This window comes from Mastigoproctus giganteus, chromosome 8 (genome assembly GCF_048544385.1).
Source record: "Mastigoproctus giganteus isolate SK-2022 chromosome 8, ASM4854438v1, whole genome shotgun sequence".
NCBI lineage: Eukaryota > Metazoa > Arthropoda > Arachnida > Uropygi > Thelyphonidae > Mastigoproctus > Mastigoproctus giganteus.
In genome coordinates this window covers 32,425,691-32,451,064 of record NC_143582.1, presented here as the reverse complement: position 1 = coordinate 32,451,064, position 25,374 = coordinate 32,425,691, and the positions used below count along the sequence as shown (strand labels likewise).

Here is a 25,374-nt window from a genome sequence, read left to right as displayed (position 1 = left end):
GCACCAATTCCAAAAATCACCATAAAAAGTCTCTATCACATCTACATCAAAAGATGTACTAGTGTTTAATGTTAAAATAAAGGGGCATTAGCATTAGTTGAAGCATATGATATGATGCAAGAAAGCAAGCTTATACAGCATAAGCCAAAAAAAAAAAAAACCCTTCCATTTCACCCGTCTAGTCACTCCAAATTTCTCTAATTCAGCCTTTTGTATATTTAAGCTATCAACTTCCACAACAACAACAGATGGAAGTTGTTCCAGCAATCAGCTACCCGCTGGCTAAAGGCAAACCTCTGCACATCTCTTCTACAACTATCTTTCCTCAATTTGAATCTATGTACCCATCAGGTTCTTAATCTTTACAAGCGGAAGTATCCCATTAGCATTGAGCCTGCTCAAACCGTTCTGGGCCTTATACACCTCAATTAGATCACCTTGCAGGTGCCTAGTCAAAAATGCTGCAACTTGCAGAACTTACGCCTTTCTTCGTAAGCGCATCCTTTTGTTCCTCTCACCAATCTTGTTGCCCTTTGCTGTAAACGCTCAAGCAACTCTACATCCTTCCTAAAATGAGGCCTCCTGACCTGTATACGGTACTCAAGGTGTTGCCTGACCATTGCCTTATACAAAGAGATAATCACCTCCTTGTCTCTGCTAGCAAAATTCCTATATATCATTGACAAGACTCCATGACCTGCCCTTGCAGCCTGTCTGCACTGCTCGGTGAACTTCATATTTGACTGCACAATTACCCCCAGGTCTTTTTCACTTTCCACTTCTCTGAGTGTAGTACTGCACAGTTGGTATGTTACTCTTGGATTAGTGGTAACCATATGCAGTACTTTGCATTTGTCAATGTTAAACATCAGTTGCCACTTGTCAGCCCATATGCCTAACTTTTCTAGACCCTATTGCAGTAGCATACTGTTTTACTGTCATTAACAACCCAGCTCATCTGAAAACTTCAACATTAAGCCTGATATACCTTCATCGATATCATTAATAAATACAAAAAACAACAATGGGCCCAGCACTGAAACCTGGGGGACTCCACTAATAACATTAGTCCATGTAGAGCAGTGTCCATTTATTACCACTCTCTGCCGTCTCCCACTCAACCATCCCTTTATCCATTGCAGCAACTTGCCCTTAATGCCATACTTCTCCAATTTGTACAGCAGTCTTCCATGTGCAATAGTATCAAAAGCTTTCCTGAAATCCAAGTATATGATATCAAAATTATTTTTTGCATCCAGTTCCTTTGTGACCATATCGTAGTATCCAATCATATAGGTCAGACAAAACTTCCCCTTAACAAACTCATGCTGTGTCTGAACTATTACTGCAGTCTGTTTTGTCTAAGTGATGCTGTATCACCTCTTTAACCAGTGACTCCATTATTTTCTCCGGAACAGAAGGTAAACTAACAGGTCTAGAATTATTTGTGTCAACCTTTGAACCCCCTTTGTGAATTGGGGATACATTTGCACATCTCCAGTCCATGGGCACCTCCCCTGAATCTAAGAATGCTCTCATAATTATGGCTAAGGGGTTGCTTTCTTCTCTTGCTGCCTCCTTCAATATAACTTGATAGAATCCATCTGCCCAAGATGCTATTTTTATTTTTAACTTCAATTTGTGCTCCACTTTGCTCTCAGTTTTTACAAAATCACTTAGCTCCCTGTTAGAATTTGATAAACTTCCACCATTTTCCTCCTTAATAACTCCTCAAGTGTGAATGTAGATGCAAAATAGTCATTCGGATTATCAAATATCTGAGCAGAATCATCAACAGTCAAACCATCTATATCAAGTGGACCAGTCTGATTCATCCCCTTCCTTCTAGAGTTTATATAAGTAAAGAAGTCCTTGCTGATTTTCTTAGCATCCTTTGCCAAAGATTTCTCGTAATCTACCTTTGCCTGCCTAACCTCCTTTGTGACTTGATTACAGACTATCTTATATCTGCCGTAGGCTTCTGTGTCACCTGATAATTTATATGCATCCCACACATTTTTCTTCTCTGCCACGAGCCTCATTAGTTCATCTGACATCCATTTAGATCTAAATATTGAACAGTGTTTCCTAGTTGGTATGAAAAGACTGGTAGCTTCCAAGATTAATTCCTTGAAGGCTTTCCATTTAGAATTCACTGTTTTAAACATCATCAGTTGATCCCACTGTATAGCATTTAAAAATTGTCTGAGACCAGTGTAGTCACCTTTACAAAAACAAAAACCCTTCCCTTTACCCTTGATGGCTGTTACATCTTTAAGTAAATCCCATATTAATACACTGTGATCACTGTCACCTAGTGGTTCCTTTATCTGCAAATTCTTTATGCATGAATAATCACTGCTGATAATCAGATCAAGAGTATTACTCCCTTTGGTTACCCTTCGAATATGTTGCTGTAGAAAACAATCCTTCATTAAATCCACAAAAGTTTTGCTAGCATGCAAGTGACCAACCCACAAGTTCCAGTTAATATCTATAAAGTTAAAATCTCCCATTACAAGACATACTGGCCCATCTATTTCTCTATACAGCTGTTTGTTGTACTCTTCAGTCATTATGCCTATAGCACACTCCCACTCTAATTTTCCCTTTCCCAGTGTTTATATCACACCAAACAGACTCAACATTGCACTGTCCACCCATGTCAACTAGATGCACTTCCTTAGATTTTGTGTGTTTCTTAACTAACAGCATAACCCCTCCTCCCTTCTTACCCTGTTTATCTTTTCTTACACATTGTACTCCTCAAAATTCCAATTCAGCACTGCTTATATCTGTGACACCATGTCTGTGATATCCCAACAATATGTCTTTGATATTTTGACCAGCACTTCAAATTCATAAAATTCATTTACTATACTTCTAGGATTGGTGTACATGCAAGTATACATTTATGTTCTTACTCTTAGTTACCCTAACATAGCCCATATATTTACTTGTTCCATGATGACTCCCAGCAGCTCTTGAAATCCCAAGCAACTTGCTCTCTAGGCTGCTGCTCATTACAATAAAAGCAGTTCAACTCACTTTCCTCTGCCTGCAGCTACTGTTAATCTTTTGGTCCGTGAATCTCCCCCAGGCTAGCAGTTTTCCGAACCACTTAACACTGCCTCGATAGCATCAACAAATATTCCTATACCCTTTCTATTTAAGTGTATCCCATCCCTGTAGAAGCAGTCTCTCCTGTTAGTAAGCACTGACCGTGCTGGAAAAATCATAACCTGTGAGCCTTGCACAATCTCTCTAGGGCTGAATTGATTTACAAGGTGCTCATCATATACTCCCTCCTATCGTGTCTGAGCAGAATTGCAGAGACTCAAATTTCACCCTAACTCACAACTTTTTTTTCAGCATTGACCTGTACTTGTTAAGTAAATCTGCAGATCTTTTAGTCTTAAGGTCATTAGTGCCAACAAGTACAACAATATCACCTTTTTGTGCCCTTAAAAGATATCTGCCCTACAACGTCATCAACAGGGAGTATATGATGAGAGCCTTGTCGATCAATTCGGCCCTGGAAAGATTGTGCAAGGCTCAAGGGGTAGAATTTTTTTCAGCCTGGACTGTACTTGTTAACAGGAGAGATTGCTTCTACAGGGATGGATACACTTAAATAGAAAGGGTGCAAGAATATTTGCTGATGCTATCGAGGCAGTGTTTAAGTGGGTTGGAAAACTGCTAGCTTGGGGGGATGCAAAGACTTGGGGGGATACGAATAGATTAACAGTAGCCACTGGCAGAGGTGAAAGAGATTCTTGCACTGCTTCTATTGGAATCAACAGAAGCCTGAAAAACAAGATTCAGGATATTTCAGAGACTGCTGGGAGTCATTGCGGTACAAGTAAACACATGGGTTGTGTTAGGGTAGCTAAGAATAGAAATACGTGCATCTATACTTGCGTGTACACCAATCCTACGAGTTTAGTAAATAACTTTGATGAATTTGAGGTATTGCTCAAAACATCAACGGCAGATATTGTTGGGATATCAGAGACTTGGTGTCACACAGATATAAGGAATGCAGAACTGGAATTTGGGGAGTACAACGTCTACAGAAAGGATAGACTGGATAGGAAGGGAGGAGGGGTTATGCTATTAGTTAAGAAATACATAAAATCCAAGGAAGTGAAGCCAGTGGACATCGCTGGACAGTGCAGTGTCGAGTCAGTTTGGTGTGACATAAGCATTGGGAGATCAAAATTGAGAGTAGGAGTGTGCTATAGGCCTAATGACTCTGATGAATATAATAAGAAACTGTACGGGGAAATAGAGTGGGCCAGTAAATCAGAGAGTCTTATAATGGGAGACTTTAATTTCCCAGATATTGACTGGAATTTGGGGGCTGTTCACTCACACACTAGCAAGGCTTTTGTGGATTTATTGGATGATTGTTTTCTACATCAGCATGTTTGGGAGGCAACTAGAGGGAGGAATACTCTTGATTTGATTATCAGCAGTGATTCTTCATGCATTAAGAATCTGCAGATAAATGAACCACTAGGTGGCGGTGATCACAGTGTGCTGAAGTGGGATTTCCTCAAAGAGGTAACTACCATTAGGGGTAAAGGGAAGGGTTATTGCTTTCGTAAAGGCGACTACGATGGACGAGGCAGTATTTAAATTCTATACAGTGGGACCAACTGATGATGTTACCAACAGCAAATGCAAAATGGGAAGCATTCAAAGAACTTATCTCGGAAGCTACTAGGCTTTACATACCAACTAAGAAATATTGTTCAAGGTTTAGGCCTAAATGGATGTCAGATGAACTGATGAGGCATATGGCAGAGAAGAAAAATGCATGGGATACATACAAATTAACACGTGACACAGAAGCCTATGATAGATACAAGTTGATCTGTAACCAAGTTACAAAGGAGGTTAGGCAGGCGAAGGCAGATTACGAGAAATCTTTGGCAAGGGATGCAAAGAAAAACAGCAAAGAGTTCTTTACTTATGTAAACTCTAGAAGGAAGGGGATGAATCAGATTGGTCCACTTGATATCGATGGGTCAACTGTTGATGATCCTGCTCAGGTAGCTAACAAACTAAATGAATAATTTGCATCGACATTCACACATGAGGAGTTATTTAGCGAGGGGAAAGCCAGAGGTGTATTCAACTCTAGCAGTAAGCTAGAGAATCTTGTAATAACTGAGAGTAAAGTGGAGTAGAAATGGTTGAAGATAAACACAAGAAAGGCAACTGGGGTGGATGGGATCTATCCAGTTATATTAAAGGAGGCAGCAGAGGAAGTAAGCAAACCCTTAGCCATAATTATGAGAGCTTCCTTGGACTCAGGGGAGGTACCCACAGACTGGAGATGTGCAAATGTGACCCCAATTCACAAAGGAGGATCAAAGGCTGACACAAGCAATTATAGACCTGTGAGTTTAACTTCTGTTCCAGTAAAATTAATGGAGGCACTAGTTAAAGAAGCACTGCAGGATCATTTAGACAAGACTTCAGTTATAGCTCGGACACAGCATGGTTTTGTTAAGGGGAAGTCTTGCCTGACCAATTTGATTGGATACTATGATGCAGTTACAAAGGAACTGGATGCAGGGAATAACTTTGATATTATATACTTGGATCTTAGAAAGTCTTTTGGTACTGTTGCACATGGAAGACTGCTGCACAATTTGGAGCAGTATGACATTGGAGGCAAATTGCTGCTGTAGATAAAGGGGTGACTGAGGGGAAGAAGACAGAGTGGTAATCAATGGACACCGCGCATCGTGGACTAATGTTATTAGTGGGGTCCCTCAGGGCTCAGTGTTGGGTCCATTATTGTTTTCTGTATTCATAAATGATATTGATGATGGTATATCAAGCTTAATGTCGAAGTTTGCAGACGATACAAAGGTAGGCAGGGTTGTCAAGGACACTACTGACACTATGCTGCTGCAACAGGATCTTGGAAGGTTGAGCAAATGGGCTGAGAGGTGGCAAATGAAGTTTAACATTGACAAATGTAAAGTACTACACATGGGGAACAGCAACCCCAGAGCAACGTGTCAACTCTGTGGTACTACACTGACAGTGGTAGAGAATGAAAGGGACCTGGGGGTGGTTGTGCAGGCAGATATGAAGTTCTCTGAGCAGTGCAGATGGGCTGCAAGAGTAGCTCATGGTGTATTGTCAATGATATATAGGAATTTTTCTAGCAGGGATAAGGAGGTGATTATTCCCTTGTATAAGGCAATGGTCAGGCCACACCTAGAGTACTGTATACAGGTCTGGAGGCCTCATTTCAAGAAGGATGTAGAGCTGCTGGAATGAGTACAGAGAAGGGCAACAAGATTAGTGAATGGAACAAAGGGGTGCTCTTATGAAGAAAGGCTTAAGTTTTGCAAATTACAGCGTCTGGAGACTAGGCACCAGCGAGGTGATCTGATAGAGGTGTATAAAGCATTGAATGGTTTGAGCATGCTCAATGCTGATGGGATGATTCTTCTCGCTCAGAATAATCACCTGAGAGGGCATAAATTCAAATTGAGGAAAGACAGATGTAGGATAGATGTGCGGAAATTTGCCTTTAGCAGCGAGTGGTTGGTTGGTGGAACAGACTTCCATCCCTTGTCGTGGAAGTTGATAGCCTAAATAAGTTTAAGGCTCAGCTGGACAGGTATTTTGAACAAACAGAAGGGTGAAGTGGAAGTGGTTTTTTTTTTTTTTTTTTGGCTGATGCTGCATAAGCTTGCTTTCTTGTATCAAATGCCTCTACTAATGCTAACTTTCGCCCCTGGCAGACATACCTTGGTCCTGTTCCACCTATCCTTTTTGCATAATATATTACCCGTCACCCTGTCAATAGAGTCACCGGCAAAAACTAACTCCTGTGGGACCAGTGCATTCTACCAAGAGTGGCTCTAGAGTTGTCTAGCTAAGAGCTTGGTGGGTCCGTCATTTTAATACTTCAAGGGCATCTACCTGACTCTTCAAAACTTCATATGGGCTTATCAGAACACTGAGTTGGTGCCTAATTTCTTGAAACTTTTTGCACCTAGCACCCGCAAAGACATCGTCGTTGGCTAGATCATGTCCCGTTCTAGACTGTGATGCATTGGAGAATCACCTCCTTTGGTTCTACCCTGAGCCACAGCACTCTGGCTATTCTGTGATCTTTGCTTTGATGCTCTAGTCTGGGTCATGATTCTGTTTAAGTATAATTTAATTAACAATGAAATTTGATAATATTAATAAATTTTAATTGTTAATTGATAATACTATTCTAATCTAACAGATTTTCTAATACAGTGCTACATATTTTGCTGTTTAGTTTTACGTTACATTGTTCCATATTGTATAACAATGGCAGCAAGTTACGAATGGTAAGATCTACGGACGCTGAGTATTAACTTTCAAAATCGCTGTCTAGATTAAAATAAACCATGGAGCTTGACTAGGACTATAACGCTACTTATAGAAAATAATTTAGTATAACAATTAAATCAATAAAACGACTTTACATCACAGTCATCAAGTCAATCAATAAAACGAGCATTACATCACAGAAGAGTAATAGTAGAAATTTCCTTAATTAACCAAAAAAAAAAAATAAAAATATATATATATATACACACATATAATTCAAATTACTCTCCAGGGGCCGTTTATGTTTGGAGGATAGATTTACAACCCTGAGAACATGTCACGATCAGTTAATACAGGCACTTCCAAACTTATGTAATATTCAACTTCTGTAAATTCAACTTTACGTGAGTTTTTGCCAGCCGGTGTAAACTTGTGGAAACGTATTTTTTATACCGTAGGAATAAATGGAGATATTATGAAAACTAGACACCTTAGAGATTTGATTGAGGTGTTTAAGGCTCTGAGAGGCATCAGTAAAATGAATGAGGACGAAATTTTCAAGATTATAAATGATGCTAGAAGTAGGGGACATAAATTCAAGTTATGCTGGGAGATGTTTAGATTGCCTGCAGGAAGTTTTATTTTAGCCAGCGAGTTATAAATTACTGGAATAAGTTGCCTACATGGGTGGTAGAGGCTGACAGTTTGGGGAAATTCAAAGGACATCTGGATAGTACCTTTGGGTAAGGGAAATGCATAGGATGATAGGTTTAATTTCCTTTTCGTTTATTGATAATTAGTTGTTTTTTTTTCTTCTCTTTTTTTTTATCATTGTTTTATTCGGGGTTTTTTTTTGGCTGGTGCAGCATAAGCCATAGGCTTTCTTGCACCATGCGGCCATTACTAATACTAATACATTACAATGTGAACCCAATAAAACATTGTTTTTTTGGTAATTCATTCCAAGAGCTTGTAAGTTGAAATTATATAACTAAGCTGTTTATCTCTCTACAAGGTCATTTTCATAATGGAGTGCTACCCTTTCATCGTTATCATATGTTCCTTTATGAGAAACAATTTTGAATGGCTTTGTTGATAGTTTCCAAAGAACATTTGTGGAGGTCACGACTATAAAACAATAAAAAAAATTTGCACTTTCCAATTTATTTAGCTTTTCTGTTAGTGCATCTAATTATAAATGGGTAATAAACTCAATCTTATTTTTTTTACTAAATACATATAAGTTGACAGGGGATAAGTAAGTCATATAACGTAACTTGGAGATAATATTCAATACCGAAATACATATATATATATATACTGTTATAACTGCATTGGGATATAGATTTAGGGTTATATTTTGTATTGGAATTTTATTGAACTTGAACAGAAATCATGACTCAGACCAGAGCAGCAAAGTAAAAGGCTCAAACTAGTGGAAGTGCTGTGGCTCAGGGGAGAACTGAGGGGGGGGGATGGTTGTCCTCTGAATCACAGTCTATTGAAATGCACTGCTTGTTTGATGTTTGTGGAGCAGTCAGGAACAAAACATGATATTGCCAGGAGGAATGTCATGTGTGCGCGATGTAAGGAGTGCAAGAAAATCAGGCGTCAACTCGGCATTGTTATGGGCTTATATGAGAGCTTGAAGGACAGGGTGGATGCCCTCGAAGGATTTAAATTGAGGGACCCATCAAGCTCTCAGCTACCCACATCAATACCAGAGCTTGCACTTGAACATCAGGCAACACAGCGGCAACCCCCAAGGCAGAATGCGCTGGTCCCAAAGAAATTAGTTGTTGTAGGTGACTGTATTGTCAGGGAAACAGGGAACATATTGTGCAAAAAGGATAGATGGAACAGGACCAGGGTATGTCTGCCAGTGGCAAAGGTTGATGATGTTGTAGGGCAGATATCATTCTTTAAGGGCACAAAGGGTGATATAGTTGTACACGTTGGCACTAATGATATTAAGAGTAGGAGACCAGCAGACAATGCTGCAAAAAGCCGTGAGTTAGGGTTGAATTTGAAAGTGTCTGCAATTCTGTCCAAACACGATAGAAGGGAGTATATGATGAGAGCCTTGACAATCAATTCAGCCCTCGAGAGATTGTGCAAGGCTCAAGGGGTAGAATTTTTCTCAGCCTGGTCTGTGCTTGTTAACAGGAGAGACTGCTTCTACAGGGATGATATACACTTAAATAGAAAGGGTGCAAGAATATTTGCTGATGCTGTCGAGGCAGAGTTAGGTGGGTCGAAAAACTGCTAGCTACACGGACTAATAGATTAACAGTAGCCGCTGGCAGAGGTAATAGTGATTCTTGCACTACTTCTATTGAAATGCAATTGAGCAGCACCCTGGAAAGCAAGGCAATGGGAATTTCCAGGACTGCTGGGAGTCGTAGTGGAACAAGTAAATACATGGGCTGTGTTAGGGTAACTAAGAGTAGAAACAGGTGCATGTATACTTGCATGTACACTAATGCTAGAAGCATAGTTAATAAATTCGATGAGCTTGAAGTGCTAGTCAGGACATCAAAGGCAGATATTGTTGGGATATCAGAGACATGGTGTCACACAGACATAAGATGTGCAGAACTGGAATTTGGGGAGAACAATGTGTACAGAAAGGATAGACAGGACAGGAAGGAAGGAGGGGTTATGCTGTTAGTTAAGAAACACATAAAATCTAAGGAAGTGCATCCAATTGATGTTGGTGGACAATCCAATGTTGAGTCTGTTTGGTGTGACATAAGCACTGGGAAAGAAAAAATGAGAGTAGGTGTGTGTGAGTTATAGGCCTAATGAATCTGATGAGTATAATGAGCAATTGTGCAGAGAAATAGAGTGGGCCAGTAAATCAGAGTGTCTGGGGAGTGGCTGAAATTTGTGGGTTGGTCACACACACACTATCAAGGCTTTTGTGGATTTATTGGATGATTGTTTTCTACAGCAACATGTTCAGGAAGCAACTAGAATCTTGATCTGATTATCAGTAGTGATTCTTCATACATCAAGAATCTGCAGATAAAGGAACCACTAGGTGGCAGTGATCACAGTGTGCTGCTGAAGTGGGATTTACTCAAAGAGGTAACTACCATCAAGAGTAAAGGGAAGGGTTTTTGCTTTCGTAAAGGTAACTATGGTGGTCTGAGACAGTATTTAAATTCTATACAGTGGAACCAACTGATGATGTTACCAACAGCAAATTCAAAATGGGAAGCATTCAAAGAATTAATCTTGGAAGCCACTAGGCTTTTCATACCAACTAAGAAATATTGTTCAAGATTTAGGCCTAAATGGATGTAAGATGAACTAATTAGACATGTGACAGAGAATAAAAAATGCATGGGATACATATAAATTAACATGTGACACAGAAGCCTATGATAGATATAAGCTGGTCTGTAACCAAGTTACAGAGGTTAGGCAGGCGAAGGCAGATTACGAGAAATCTTTGGCAAAGGATGCAAAGAAAAACAGCAAAGAGTTCTTTACTTATGTAAACTCTAGAAGGAAGGGGATGAATCAGATTGGTCCACTTGATATCAATGGTTCAACTGTTGATGATCCTACTCAGGTAGCTAACAAACTGAATGAATATTTTGTATCGATATTCACACATGAGGAGTTATTCAGGAGGTGAATGCCACAGGTGTATTCAACTCTGGCAGTAAGCTAGATAATCTTGTAATAACTGAGAGTAAAGTGGAGGAGAAATTGTTGAAGATAAACACAAGAAAGGCACCTGAGGTAGATGGAGTCTATCCAGTTATATTAAAAGAGCCGGCAAAGGAAGTAGGGAAACCCTTAGCCATAATTTTGAGAGCTTCCCTGAACTCAGGGGAAGTACCGATGGACTGGAGATGTGTAAATGTGACCCCAATTATATAGACCTGTTAGTTTAACTTCTGTTCCAGAGAAATTAATGGAGGCACTGGTTAAAGAAGCATTGCAGGGTCATCTAGACAAGACTTCGGTTATAGCTCTGACACAGCATGTGTTTGTTAAGGGGAAGACTTGTCTGACTAATTTGATGGGATACTATGTTGTAGTCACAAAGGAATTGGATGCAAAGAATAACTTTGATATCATATATTTGGATCTTAGAAAAGCCTTTGATACTGTTGCACATGGAAGACTGCTGCACAAATTGGAGCAGTGTGGCACTGGAGGCAAATTGCTGCTATGGATAAAAGGATGGTTGAGTGGGAGAAGACAGAGGCCGACCAGGCTAGCCGGGTGGGTAAAGTGACTGCCTGGCAACCCAAAGGTCGCAGGTTCGAATCCCGCCTCGGGCTTGGATCAGAGTACTGCAAAAACCTTGGAAGGTGCATTATGGCCACAGAAGCTGATGCGCCAACAACTAACTAAAAAAAAAAAAAAGTAAGACAGAGAGTGGTAATCAATGGACACTGCTCTTCGTGGACTAATGTTATTAGTGGAGTCCCTCAGGATTCAGTGTTGGGACCATTGTTGTTTTCTGTATTTATAAATGATATTGATGATGGTATGTATATCAGGCTTAATGTCCAAGTTTGCAGACGATACGAAGGTTGGCAGGGTTGGTTGGCATTAATGACACTGACAGTACACTGCTGCAACAGGATCTAGAAAAGTTGAGCAGATAAGCTGAGAGGTGGCAAATGAAGTTTAGCATTGACAAATGTAAAGTACTACATATGGGAAGCAGTAATCCCAGAGTAACGTATCAACTCTGTGGTACCACACTGACAGTGTTAGAGAATGAAAAGGACTGGGGGTAATTGTGCAGGCAGATATGAAGTTTTCTGAGCAGTGCAGATGGTCTGCAAGAGTAGCTCATGGTGTCTTGTCAATGATATACAGGAATTTTTCTAGCAGAGATAAGGAGGTGATTATCCCCTTGTATAAGGCAATGGTCAGGCCACACCTGAGTACTGTATACAGGTCTGGAGTCCTCATTTTAAGAAGGATGTAGAGCTGTTGCAACGAGTACAGAGAAGGGCATTAAGATTAGTGAATGGAACAAAGGGTTGCTCTTACAAAAAATGGCTTAAGTTTTACAAATTACAGTGTCTGGAGACTAGGCACCTGCGAGGTGATCTGATTGAGATGTATAAAGCCTTGAATGGTTTGAGCATGCTCAGTGCTGATGGGATTATTCCTCTTGCTCAGAATAATCACCTGAGAGGGCATAAATTCAAATTGAGGAAAGACAGTTGTAGGATAGATGTGCGGAAGTTTGCCTTTAGCCAACGGGTGGTTGATTGCTGTAACAAACTTCCATCTGTTGTTGTAGAAGTCAATAGCTTAAATAGATTCAATGCAGAACTTGACAAACATTTGAAGCGTGTGGATGGGTGAAAATAAGGGTCTTTTTTTTTTTTCTTTTTTTTTTTTTTTTTTTTTTTTTTTTTTGGCTGATGCTATATAAGCTTGCTTTCTTGCATCATGTGCCTTTGCTAATGCATTTCCAATAACTGGAACTGTGTCGGTTTTTACGTTATATGGTGAAATGTGTTTCCCGTCACTGAAATCTTCAATCATATAAGAAGCATAAATAAATTTTTAGAATCTTCTGTTCATTCCTATTTACTTATTACAATGATGAAGGAAAAGCAACCAATGGAAAGTGCAAGTGGTGGCAGTGGTAGGAAACCAATCAAAATTGATTTAGAAATGAAGATGAAAATGATTAAGAAGCCAAACAAAGTTTGTCATCTATTGCATGGGAATTAAGTTTCTCTGCTTCAACAGTGAATACTATTTCAAAGGACAGTGTGTGTATAAAAGAACATGTTAAAGGATCAATGCATTTAAGATCAACAGTGATCACAAAACAGTGTTCAGGTGCTATATAGAAGATGGAAAAGCTATTAATAATATGGATGGAAAATCAGATTCAGAAGCGAGTGCCCCTGAGTCTAATGGCCATTCAAGAAAAAGCGACAAGTATTTAAGATGATATTAAGGATAAGGATGGCGAACCCGAAGTCAAGTTCGTGGAAAGCAACGGGTGGTTTAATAGGTTCAAGCATTGCGCTGGTTTCTACAATGTTCAGCAGCAGAGAAATTTTGTGATGTGTTGGAAAAACTCCTAAATTTCCACAGCCCTCGGCCTCTGCAGCAGCATACTTATCAGCTGGAGATATTTATTCTGGCAATGATGCTTGGTTTTTTTTTTTTTTTTTAATGTAAACCCAGCAACACGGGAGGTATTAGAACCTATAGTACTTAGTACCGTGCTTGGGTTGGAGGTCGAGAAGATGAAAGAAGATATTTGTTGACACTGGACTTGAACTTCTGTAGACTGTAATTTTCAGGAAATACGTATGAAGGAAGGTTGTTCCAGAAAACGGCAGTTGAATGATTAAACTAAAAAGATGAAAAGTTGGTTCTGTGAGTTTGAAGTTGGACAGTAAATGGATGTTGGCTGGTGGCAGCACGTGTTCGGACTGTTTTGAAAGAGAGAGCGGGAATTATAGAAGCCAATTCAGAAGAACAGTGCCCATGGAAGTATCTGTAGAAGAGGCATGCAGCAGAAACAGTATGTCTATGAGAGAGCGAGTGGAGAGACTCTGTTAGAGATGAATCATTAATTAACCTAACTGCCCTCTTCTTAATGGAATCAAGAAGCCTGAGAGAGGTTTTGGGGGCACCACCCCAGATGTGGGAACAATATTCCATGGCAGGGCAGATTTGCGATTCATACAGAGTGAGCAGCTGTTTGGAAGAAAATTAACACTGAGAGCGAAAGAGAAAACCAAGTTTTTTAGATGCAGAGGAAGCAATATTTGTAATGTGCTTGTGCCAAGAGAGATTAGAAGTCAGGGTAATCCCCAAAAGAGATATATCATTTTGCCTAGAAATCGGAGTGACACTAAAGATAAGCATAGGAGTAGAAGAATCCTTTTTGAGAGATATAAGACAAGATTGAGTTTTAGAAGTATTGAAATCATCTAAGTTGTCTTTGCCCCACTGGAGAATTACCTGAAGATCGGCATTTAAGGAATTGGTAGCAGATTTTCAAGAAATTGAAGCTGATTGAGCAGGACAAGGTTTCTCAAAATAGAAAGTGGAATTCAATGTGCTATCTTCGGCAAAACTATGGATAGGAATTCCAGTCAATGGAAGAAGTTCAATTAATATACAAGAGGAAAAGAGTGGGGGAAAGAACTGAACCTTGGGGGACACCGGCATTAGTGGAGAAGTTAGAAGATAGAGAGCCATCTACCATCACCCTCAGTGAGCAATCGCAGAGAAAACTGGATAACCAATTACTAAAAACAGTTGGCAAACCATAAGATGGAAGCTTGTTTAAAAGACCTTTATGCCAGACATGATCGAAAGCCTTTGAGATGTCGAGACAACTACTTGTGTTTCCCTGAACCTTTCCATTGAATTAGTCCATAAATGGGTAACATAAGCAAGAATATCACCAGTGGATCGACACTGACGGAATCCATACTGGCGATCGTTGATCAGACGGAAGGTTTCTAGGTGTTAAGAGTTGGCAGTTAATTGATTTCTCCATTACTTTAGAAAGAGTAGAAGTAATTGCAATGGGACGATAATTGGATGGGAGGGATTTGTCACCCTTTTTAGGAACTGGCTGGATATGAGCAAATTTCCAAGCAGAAGGAAAAACACCTTTGGAATAAGAAAGTGAAAAAAGGCGGCAAAGAATAGGAGTAAGTTCAGGAGCCACACGTTTTGAGAACAAGTGGAGAAATATCATCAGGACCTGGAGCTTTCTTAGCATCAAGATTCGTCAAAATCCTTCTGACATCCTTTTGACGGAAGACCACAGGAGGCATTGAATGGAGCGTGTTGGGAATGGTGGGAGGTGTTTTACCAAGATCATTAATGCACGAGTTGGAAGAAAAATGGGATGCTAGCAGGTCAGCTTTATCCTTGGCTGAAGTGAAAACAGGACCATCTGGTTAGGACAGAGGTGGGAGCTGAGATGGGCAAAAGTTGCGGCTAATAGCTTTGGCAAGAGACCAGAAGGCTCGGGTACCATTAGGGCAAGAAGCAAGTTTTCTACTCTTAGACTGTTTGAAATCTAGCTTGGGCTGATTAATAACTGCTTTACAATTGTTGCGAGATTTGGTGTAGGCTGAAAATGAAACTGGAGAATTAGAAACAAGCCAATTACAGTATGCAACATTCTTCTCTTGAACAGCCTTAGCACATTTATTGGAAAACCAAGATTTAGATAAAGGATGAGATTTTAAAGTGGAGTGTGGGATAAAGAATTCCATTCCTGCAAGAATAATTTCACTGACACGATCTGAGCAAACGTTGACATCAGAAGTTTTGAAACAGTAATCTGACCAAGAAAAAGAAGAAAAGAAGTTTCGCAGGTCATTCCATTTTGCATTCTTGTAATGCCAAAAAACACAAGGTTGGGAATAACCATGAGATAAAGGTTCCATTGGAGAAGAGACAATCACCAAGTTGTGATCTGAAGTGCCTAAAGGACCTCTCACTTCGACCGTGTACTTAGAAGGGTTGTTTGTGAGGAAAAAGATCAAGCGTATTGGCTGTATGATTAGGATTATCCGGTATTCTTGTAGGTAAATGAACAATCTGTGCTAGGTCATTAGTAATTGCAAAAGCCTCAGCATCTCTACCAGCTGGGTCGGTGTGACTAAAAAACGGAAGCCAACTGGAGTTGTGAACATTAAAATCACCAAATAAAATTACCTCACTGTTAGGAAAGTTGGACTGGAGAAAGTCAAGTTGCAAAGAGAGGAAGTCAAAGAGCTCCAAGTGATTAGTGGAATTGGGAGAACGGTAGAGACAACAGATGAATTTGACGCAATGAGGTAGTGAGATTTTAAGCCAGAGAAGATCAAAGAGAGGAGATTCCAAATTGCCAAGTCTCTGACAGGGAATATCAGAACGGACATATGCACAAGTACCACCTTTGAGGCGAAAGGAATCATACAGCGAATAATTTGGGCATCTGAGATGAGCAGTAGTTGAATCAACCGATAACTGAGATTCTGTCAGAAAAGGTACATGGGGTTTGGCAGACTGCAAGTGGAAATGGACATCGTTGAGATTAGAATTGAGACCACGTATATTTGTGAAATGAATTAGGAAGTGCTTGGGAGGTTTAGATCTTTTCGCAGATAAGCTTGCCCTATTAGTTTTGCTCTGTTGCTTGCTCTGTTATTTGGTTTTTAGGTGCATTAGCAACTAAGGCCATATATTGCTCAGGGGATATTCATGGATCATTCCCTGACCTTTCCGCATCCTCCGTATTTGGTGGTCATGGGCTCGAAGGCAACGATGCTCAAAAGGTAAAACTTTCTGACCTTATGCCTGTCCCCTCCCTTTGTTTGTAATTTTTAATTTTTCCTACGCATGAGGAAATTTAATCAAATTCAGCAAGCATAATTGAGGGGAGTGCTGCATAAGCCTTTAGGGAAATTCCGACTTATGTAAAATTCTACCTATGCAGAGTTCCACGGAATTCAATCCTTACATAAGTCGGGAATGCCTGTACTTGGAAAACCTTAGCACAGCCTACAAAAATCCTCACCAAAAATGCTAAGTGTGCTCTCTTCAAATTGTAAATTGTTGCATCGGAATTTGAACCTTAGAACCATAGGTAGAAGTCTGATTGTGTTATCATAAGAAAACTGAGGCCAGAATCGATTGCTAAAATTAAGAGAATTAGCTTATATCTGTTAAAATAAATCAGTATGTCATGTATTACTGGCTAGATTATGCGAAATTAGCATATTTTGGGAAAACATAACTCCCTCTATATTTAATAACTGTGACATGATGTGAAACTATAATGATGATTTTCAAAATCTACACATAAAAATTGGTTAAAAAAAAAAAAAGCATTTAAGTTCTTGGAGGTAGAAATCGTGTTGGCTAGTGTAATCAGCCAGCCACTTCTCTGTTCTCTTTCAGAAAGCATATATAATAAATATCTTATTAGTAAAATAATAAGAGGAGTTTACCTCAATATAGTGCGTAGAACACTTCTGTATGATACCCTCCAGAAATTAAAATTAAAAAATCGACAACTTACCGGTACATTAGAGTAAAATATAAATAATTAAATAATCAATTTAACACAATTTAAAACAATTAAAAATCAAATTAATGCAATTAAAAGAATCTAACGAAAATATTCAAAACGATTTTCCTTCCTGAAGCTGACAACGCAATATGTTCTAACGAAAATATTCGAAACGATTTTCCTTCCTAAAGCTGACAACGCTTCAAGAAGGAAAATCGTTTTGAATATTTTCGTTAGATTCTTTTAATTGCGTTAATTTGATTTTTAATTGTTTTAAATTGTGCTAAATTGATTATTTAATTATTTATATTTTACTCTAATGTACCGGTAAGTTGTCGATTTTTTCGTTTTAATTTCTGGAGGGTATCATACGGAAGTGTTCTGCGCACTAATATTATTATCAACATAGAACATATTGAGTAGTACAGCTCTGATTCATACTATATAATAAATATCTGTAAATTGTATATTTGAAATCTTGATTTGACTGTTTTATTTTTGGGGGGGCCTCTTACCTTGATTTGAGATTAACTGATTCAGCTTCTAACAAAAGTTTCTCTGGCTATTGACAGGATCTGAAACTAAACAGGATTCTGAGTAGGATTTTGAACCTAAACCTTTTCAAATAGTAGGCATATGTTACACCATTGAGCTCTGGAGCCATACATTTATATTTTTTAATATTAAAAACTAAAATGCTTTAAGGGGTTAAGCCTCAGGCTGTGAGAGAATTAGACAGTGTACAGATTAATGCAAATGCATCATATTGGTACACAGCTAAACTCTGAATTAGCAAATTTTTGCAAAGGCGGCATCGTTTAAGTTATGATGGTAGCTGCTGAGAATAAGTAACAGCGGTCTTCTCCTTTGGTGAAGCATTACTTATTCAAAGTAGTACAATATCATGGCAACTCGTTGTGAAGGTATTCACAATATGAGATATAACTTAAACGATGCTGCCTTTGCAAAAATTTGCTAATTCAGAGTTTAGCTGTGTACTAATATGATGCATTTGCACAAACCTGTATGCTATTTTTTAATATTTAATATTTTTGGAATTAGTATAAAAATAGCGAAATGCTTAAATGCTTAAAATTCTATAACTTTATACTTATTTTTGGAATTTTAATAATTCTCTAAATTTTTCAATTTTTCTTTCAGAGACCATGGCATGATCACGATCATAGCTACCAAATCATGTTTGCAGTTGGAATGGGGAAAATTCCAGATATTCCAGATGATTTAAGTGAAGAAATGAAGGATTTTCTTGGTCACTGTTTAGTTCACAACCCTAAAGAACGTTGGACTACTAGTCAATTACTTGATCATCCATTCACTAAGGTATATCATAAAGAGTTATTCAACTTTACTTTATTCTAAGTAGGTTACTTTTTGTTGTTAATAAAAAAAAATACAGTAATGAAGACATAAAAATATATTCTGGCTTTTCTTGATTATCATAGTTCAAGACCATTTCTGTGCATTATTTCATGTATGCAGAGTGACTGGGTAACCATTCATTGGCAGAATGTGCTTGGAACAGGCCAGTTGTATGGGAAAACGTCCTTCTCCCAGTATGAGAACTTAATGAATGCTGCTTCTGCATTTCTGAGGTGGTTAGATGAGTTCATTCAGAAGAGCTTTAAATTAACCTGTTTTATAATTACAAATGTCAAAATAGAATTTATTATTTTGGTGAATTCAAGGCAAATTTAGCTTCATCACACAAGTTTCAAACCTTTGATAAATAACTTTTCCTTTGCATAATACCTTTAATTGGGCCACTTTATTCAATGGGAAAAGTGGATGTCTGCCAGAATCCTCCTGACTTTAGGGGACTCCACTTCATATCTAGTCAATAGACTCACAAAAAATGTATGACATATTTTATTTATTATTATATTTATTTTTGCATTGATATGTTTGGCATTCATACTTTGGGTTGAATGTATAAAATGCAGTAAGAACAATTTAAATACTGTATTATTTTGAAAAATAATTTTAAAACGAACTAATTTTTAGATTGTGTTTTTGATTTTTCATTATCCGTTTTGCTTTTGATAATATAAATAAATTTTGTACTGATATCAAATTGTAAGGATTTTTTTAATTTTAAAAGTCAATAGAACAGTCCGAAATCATATTTTCCCAAAGCCCATCACTGCCTTTGTTAATTCTCATTTAATAAACAAATGATTAAATGCCATTCCAATCATTATAGTAAGTTATGAAGTATCCCTTACATCAGTTGATTCATCAGATAGAAGTGTAATCCAATAACAATTGCCTATACAGTGCACACCACTTGTAATCACTGATAATGTTATCATTTGCATAATATTATCACTTTTATGAAGTCCTGATCAGATATATATACTAATACACAGAAAAACGTGCCGTTCATTGTAATCAGTACTTCATTTTATGTTATCACTTTTTTGCCTTATCGTGGTTTATGCACATGCAGTGAAAGTGATTATGTAACATTTGATTTGTTTTTAAACTCCAACATGTTTATGTCTAGTTACTGCTTTTATTTTGTATGGTTGTCGGTGTCACTACTCCATGAAAGAAAGTACTATAACTGTACTCCTACTGCTCTCACTGTTTTACAGTAGAGCATTAACCCTTTTCTAATTGTTGATTTTAATATTTTCTTTATTTGTTTCTAATGGTCTGTATGTATTTCCAGAAACATTATGACAGTTTCACTTTTACTGATGACTTCCACAAAAAAATAGTAGACAGTCAAATTAAAGTATTGTATAATGTTTGATATTCACTTTTTATTTCTGTTCACTTCCACCTTTTTATGTACATATTTACACTCTGCATCAATAAACATCACTATACAGCTGCATTTTGCTGTTAGCAGTCAGTTATTATTATCAATTTAGCTGAATCCCAAGGTGATCACAATAAACAGCATCCACTATATTGAATTTTAGTGTCACAGCTGCACATCTGTGCAGATGGCCCTTATCCTTACTGTGACTGTTTTACTGGAAAGCTCTAATTTTTTAAATGTCAACATGATTTCAGCCTTCTTAGAAAATCCTTTATATAGGGAATCACAGCTAATTAGAAATGCTTCCATCAATAACCCTCCATCCATAAATTTTTTATTTATTCTTTGAAAGTACTGTAAATGTACAATTTTAAAAGATGTAGGAATTGTATTTTTCTGCTTTTTGTGGTCTTTTTTCAGTTATGTATACCTAACGTACAAGATAGTGCAATTGCATCATTTCTGTACAAAGCCAACTACTTAAGTAGTTATAAATTGACATCATTAAGTATATCTCATATTGTGAATACCTTCACGAGTTGCCATGATATTGCACTACCTCGAATAAGCAATGCTTCACCATAGGAGAAGACTATTGCTACTTATTCTGAGTGGGTTAGTTAATGTACAAGTTAACTAACTTATACATTAGTTAACTCCCTACGTAACCTGAGGCTTTAGCCGTAAACTATTAAAAAAAAACGCTGAAAATAAGTAACAATAGTCTTCTCCTATGGTGAAGCATTACTTATTCGAGGTAGTGCAATATTATGACAACTCGTTGTGAAGGTATTCACAATATAAATATACTTAATGATGCCAATTTATAACTATTTAAGTAGTTGGTTACGTGCAGAAATGATGCAATTGCACTAACTTGCACATTAGTTAACTCCCTACCTAACCTGAGGCTTTAGCCCTAAACTATACTGTTATGTATACTTTTAAAACCTAGAACTGGGTTGCTGTGCTCTATACAATTTTTATTATTTTCATTACATGTACAAAATACATTATTTACAATTTGACATAAATTTGCTAATAAAGACTACCCATCAGTTGATTCGAAGTCAGTAAGCCTGAAAACAGCTGTCCTGGAGGTGTCCTAGATTTTTAGATGTACAGCAAAATTCACCTTTTATGGTTAGGCTGTATGATTTAAAAAGATATTAGCAACTTAGGTGGGACTATGAATTTGTCTCAGAATTGAATATAAGCCAAGCTTTGGTGGTTATTAACTCACTCAAGGTGGTTGAGAATGAAAAAGACCTATAGATAATTGTACAGTCTGACACTAAATTCTCTGAGGAGTGCTGATAGGCTGCTAGGATAGCTCATGGAATTCTGTCATTAATATATACAGGAATTTTGCCAGCAAGGACAAGGAAGTAATTGTACTGTCATGTAAGCTTCATTTTAGGAAGATGTGGATTTATTGAAACAAAAGCAAAGAAGAAGAGCAACAAGATTAGTCAGCAATACAAAAGGATTCTTTTACCAAAAAAAACTTCAGTTTTGTAAATTGCAGTGTCTAGATACTAGGCACCTGCCAAGAGACCCAAATGAAGTGTTTTTTAACGAGGAACATAAATTTAAAATGAAAAGGGTTGGTTGCATAACAGATGTGTGAAAATTTGATCACATAGATCTCCATCTGGTATTGAGATAATCTGAATAAATTTGAACTATACAAATTATTATTTATTGTTAGAAAAGATAGACAAATAATATGGGTGTTTCTCTTTTTTTATTTATTTTTTTGCTGATTCTGTATAAGGTTGCTTCCTTGCATCATTTATAATACTAAATACTTTGATAAATTGCTAAACAAAAAAAAGCTGATTAAGAGGAAAAGATTGAAATAGAGGAAATTAAGGATGTCATTTCTAATTTCATGACTATTATTGAGGTAAAAAGGCCATAGAAAATATCAAGTTTGGAAAGACAAATTGTTTAAATGAAATTAGACTGGAAATGCTGAAACCTAGTGGGAACATCTTGTTACAGTGGTTGTGACACTATGTCATAGTGTCACAATAGCTGTTTTCATTATCCAGTGGTTATTTTCTAAAGAGAAAGTTCTGAAAATTGGAGCGAGACTTTAACCCTTTCACAGGTATGTGTGTATGTATACATTTTTTTTTTTTGTTTGTTTTGATGTAAGGGGCCAAAGGAGTATGAACATATGTTTTGAAGGTTCTTTTAAAACTGTCAACAGATTACATCTGTATATCTCCCTTGAAACTATTGTTATTAGCTGCAGGGTGCAAGGAAGCCCGAAGCTTATGCTGCCCCAGCCAAAAAAAAAAAAAAAAAAAAAAAATTCCCAAGTTACCCTGAGAGAGAGAGAGAGAGAGAGAGAGAGAGAGAGAGTCAAAAGTAGAAGGGAATCACCAAGAAAGAGAAGAATGATGATATCCAGCTCAGGACCCTGGGTGTGCCAGACCCATACTCACCAGATGTGAGACCCCGGGGTTATAGAGATATGCTGTCACCTATCAACTGTGTTTAACAAGTAATAGTAGCCATTTTATGTTTACAATAGTTTTGAAAATCAACATTGGTAGGTTGAACAAAATTTGAGAATTTAAAAAAAATTCTCTGGAATTCAGAAGTTGATGAACTGAATCAAATAATACATAAGTAAATGTAGAAGATATTGCAAATCTACAAAAAAAAAAATAAATAAATAAATAAATTTTCTGTTTATACTCCGAGATGACCATCTGGTCAGAGGAGTTCACAAGATAAAGAGAATACAAGAAACAGCAACATATTTAACAGTCACGGGCTTGAACCCCAATCACTCAAGGCAAGTGTGCTTATGTACCTTCGCACATGACCACCCAGCTATGGTGGCCTATAATGAGTTTTTTTTACAATTTTTTTATGAAATATCAATTTTGATTTTACTTTTGACAGTAATCCCACTCTAATGGTTGGCTATAAAGTTAAAGTAGGAAAACAGTAATATTTAAAAGCATTTTTGAATGTAGATTGTCAGTTTTTACAAAAAATTTTACTCTGGATTGTATTTGGTTTATATGCATACAGCATATAAACCAAAAACTCACTTGCAAAAGGTAATTACACCAGTATATAAAAGAAGAAATAATGTTGAATGTAGTAATTGCAGATGAACTTCACTCTTCAGTGTATTAAAATTTTTATACAAGTATCTTAGAGAAGAGGGTTAGAGGTGTGGACTCTAGTGTGTCAGGAGTTTAGTGTATATTTTCTAAAGAGAAAGTTCTGAAAATTGGAGCGAGACTTTAACCCTTTCACAGGTATACATAAAGTACATTTATGTATACATGTATGTATACATTTTTTTTTTGTTTGTTTTGATGTAAGGGGCCAAAGGAGTATGAACATATGTTTTGAAGGTTCTTTAAAGGTCTTTAACTGTCAACAGATTACATCTGTATATCTCCCTTGAAACTATTGTTATTAGCTGCAGGGTGTATGTTGATAATTAAAACACTTGCTTGTGGACCTATGTCTACACAAAATTTGTGTTTAAAAAATGTTGACCTCTCCTTTCTGGTAATTGAACATTCATGATATATAATACAATGTATGTATTGCCTAAGTTGCTTATACTGCAATTTGTGATCAAAGCATATCTGTATTTTACAACTGGAATTTTCTCATATAATTTCAGAATCTTTCTTGTAAAGTTTTAACATGCATTCCTTCTGAATATGAATAATTAATAATAGTAGAATGCTTAATTTATAAAGCTCATTAATTACTATCCCCTATTAATTTTTAGTTGATATATAGACTTATGTTCCAGTTAAGTTGACATTGGTACTTGTGTGCACACATTTGTATATCTTTATAAAATTTTATTTAATTTCATTTCAGGTTTATGAAGAGGATGACAGCTGATTTCTTATTGTTTTAAAACAGACCAATGTCTCTCCTATGATGCATTTAAGAAAAGCTTAAACTTATATTTCCCTCAATTCATCGACGAATTAAATTGTATAGATGCATTTGTCATTTATTTTCTTTATCCGTTTAAGTTATATAGCTGCTCTTATCTAAAGCATCATAAAGTACTAAACTCTGTACATAGGTGCTATTTATTTTACAGATGTTGTTTATGCACCATATCTGCTTACATATGATATATCATAATATATTTTGAAATTAGTGTTTACTTTTAATATAAAAAAATTACTAAACATTATTTACAAATGTTGTGAGATTCATTTTATCAACAAAATATTCTGTTATTTATGAAAATGACTGAATTTTAAAAAAATCACAATAAGGTCTTTATATATATACATATATATATATATATATATATATATATAATTTTTAATGTGTATTGTACTTCATTAGCAACATTGCTTATCTTCTTCAAATTTTTTCCTTCTTTAATCAGTTTTGTATACCTACAGGTTGGCTAGTAATTCATTCATTTCCCTGTTGCTACTTTTTAGGAACTGCAGTGGAAACTTTCTGGTTGCTACTAACTACAAGTGCAATCTGATTCATAGGAAATTGACACTGGGGAGTTTCATGCATGCATCAAAATATAGTTATTTTCAATACTAAACAAGAGCATATTAAAAATAATTGTATAATTAATAGCAGTCATGAAACAATTACAATAATAAATGTAAACAAATGAACAAAGAAAACCTTTTAGCATTATTTTATTTACACAGCTCAATGACTCTGAGATACTGCTAATTTAAAGCTTTTTGTTTGTGTAGATAATAGTTTTGAGAGGGTCAAAAATTAGTAAATCTCTAATTTTTTCACTTCTTCATTCATTCTTACATTTTTCCTGCAATTTAGCCTTTTCTCAAAAGTTAAAAGTTCTTTTCCTTATCCATTTAAGTTATATTTTTGCTATTATCAAAAACATCATATGCCTGTTCATTAACCTTCATGGTTAAACTTTTCATGCAAGACGTGCAGCCAAGTACAAGCAATTCATGTACAGCTGCAATCCCCTTGTGAAACTAAACTTTCATCCACACTGTTGTCACTGTTAACAGGGCCGTGCAAAGGTACTTGGGGACCTGGATGCAACCCTAAATCGGGGGCCCTTGTATGCCACATACAATGTACCCCCCCCCCCCCATTTGCATGGCCCTGACTATCACAAACATTTCTTTTAACATACCCTTCAAGAACACATGTTATTTTTTTTAAAGTCATCATTGCTGGAAAATCTTTTTACTTACAATCAGTT

At 37.0% G+C, this 25,374-nt stretch overlaps 1 protein-coding gene across 1 annotated transcript in view; it reads left to right on the top strand.

The window, feature by feature from the left end:
• The window catches only part of LOC150081426 (mitogen-activated protein kinase kinase kinase 4-like), a 350,096-nt gene extending 326,046 nt beyond the window's left edge, over positions 1–24,050 (top strand). Inside the window, exons 16-17 of the mRNA XM_090380199.1 lie at positions 18,530–18,709; positions 24,027–24,050. Of these exons, the coding sequence (XP_090236325.1) occupies positions 18,530–18,709; positions 24,027–24,050 (204 nt within the window). The remainder of the gene's footprint in view (positions 1–18,529; positions 18,710–24,026) is intronic.
• Positions 24,051–25,374: the final 1,324 nt, after the last annotated feature.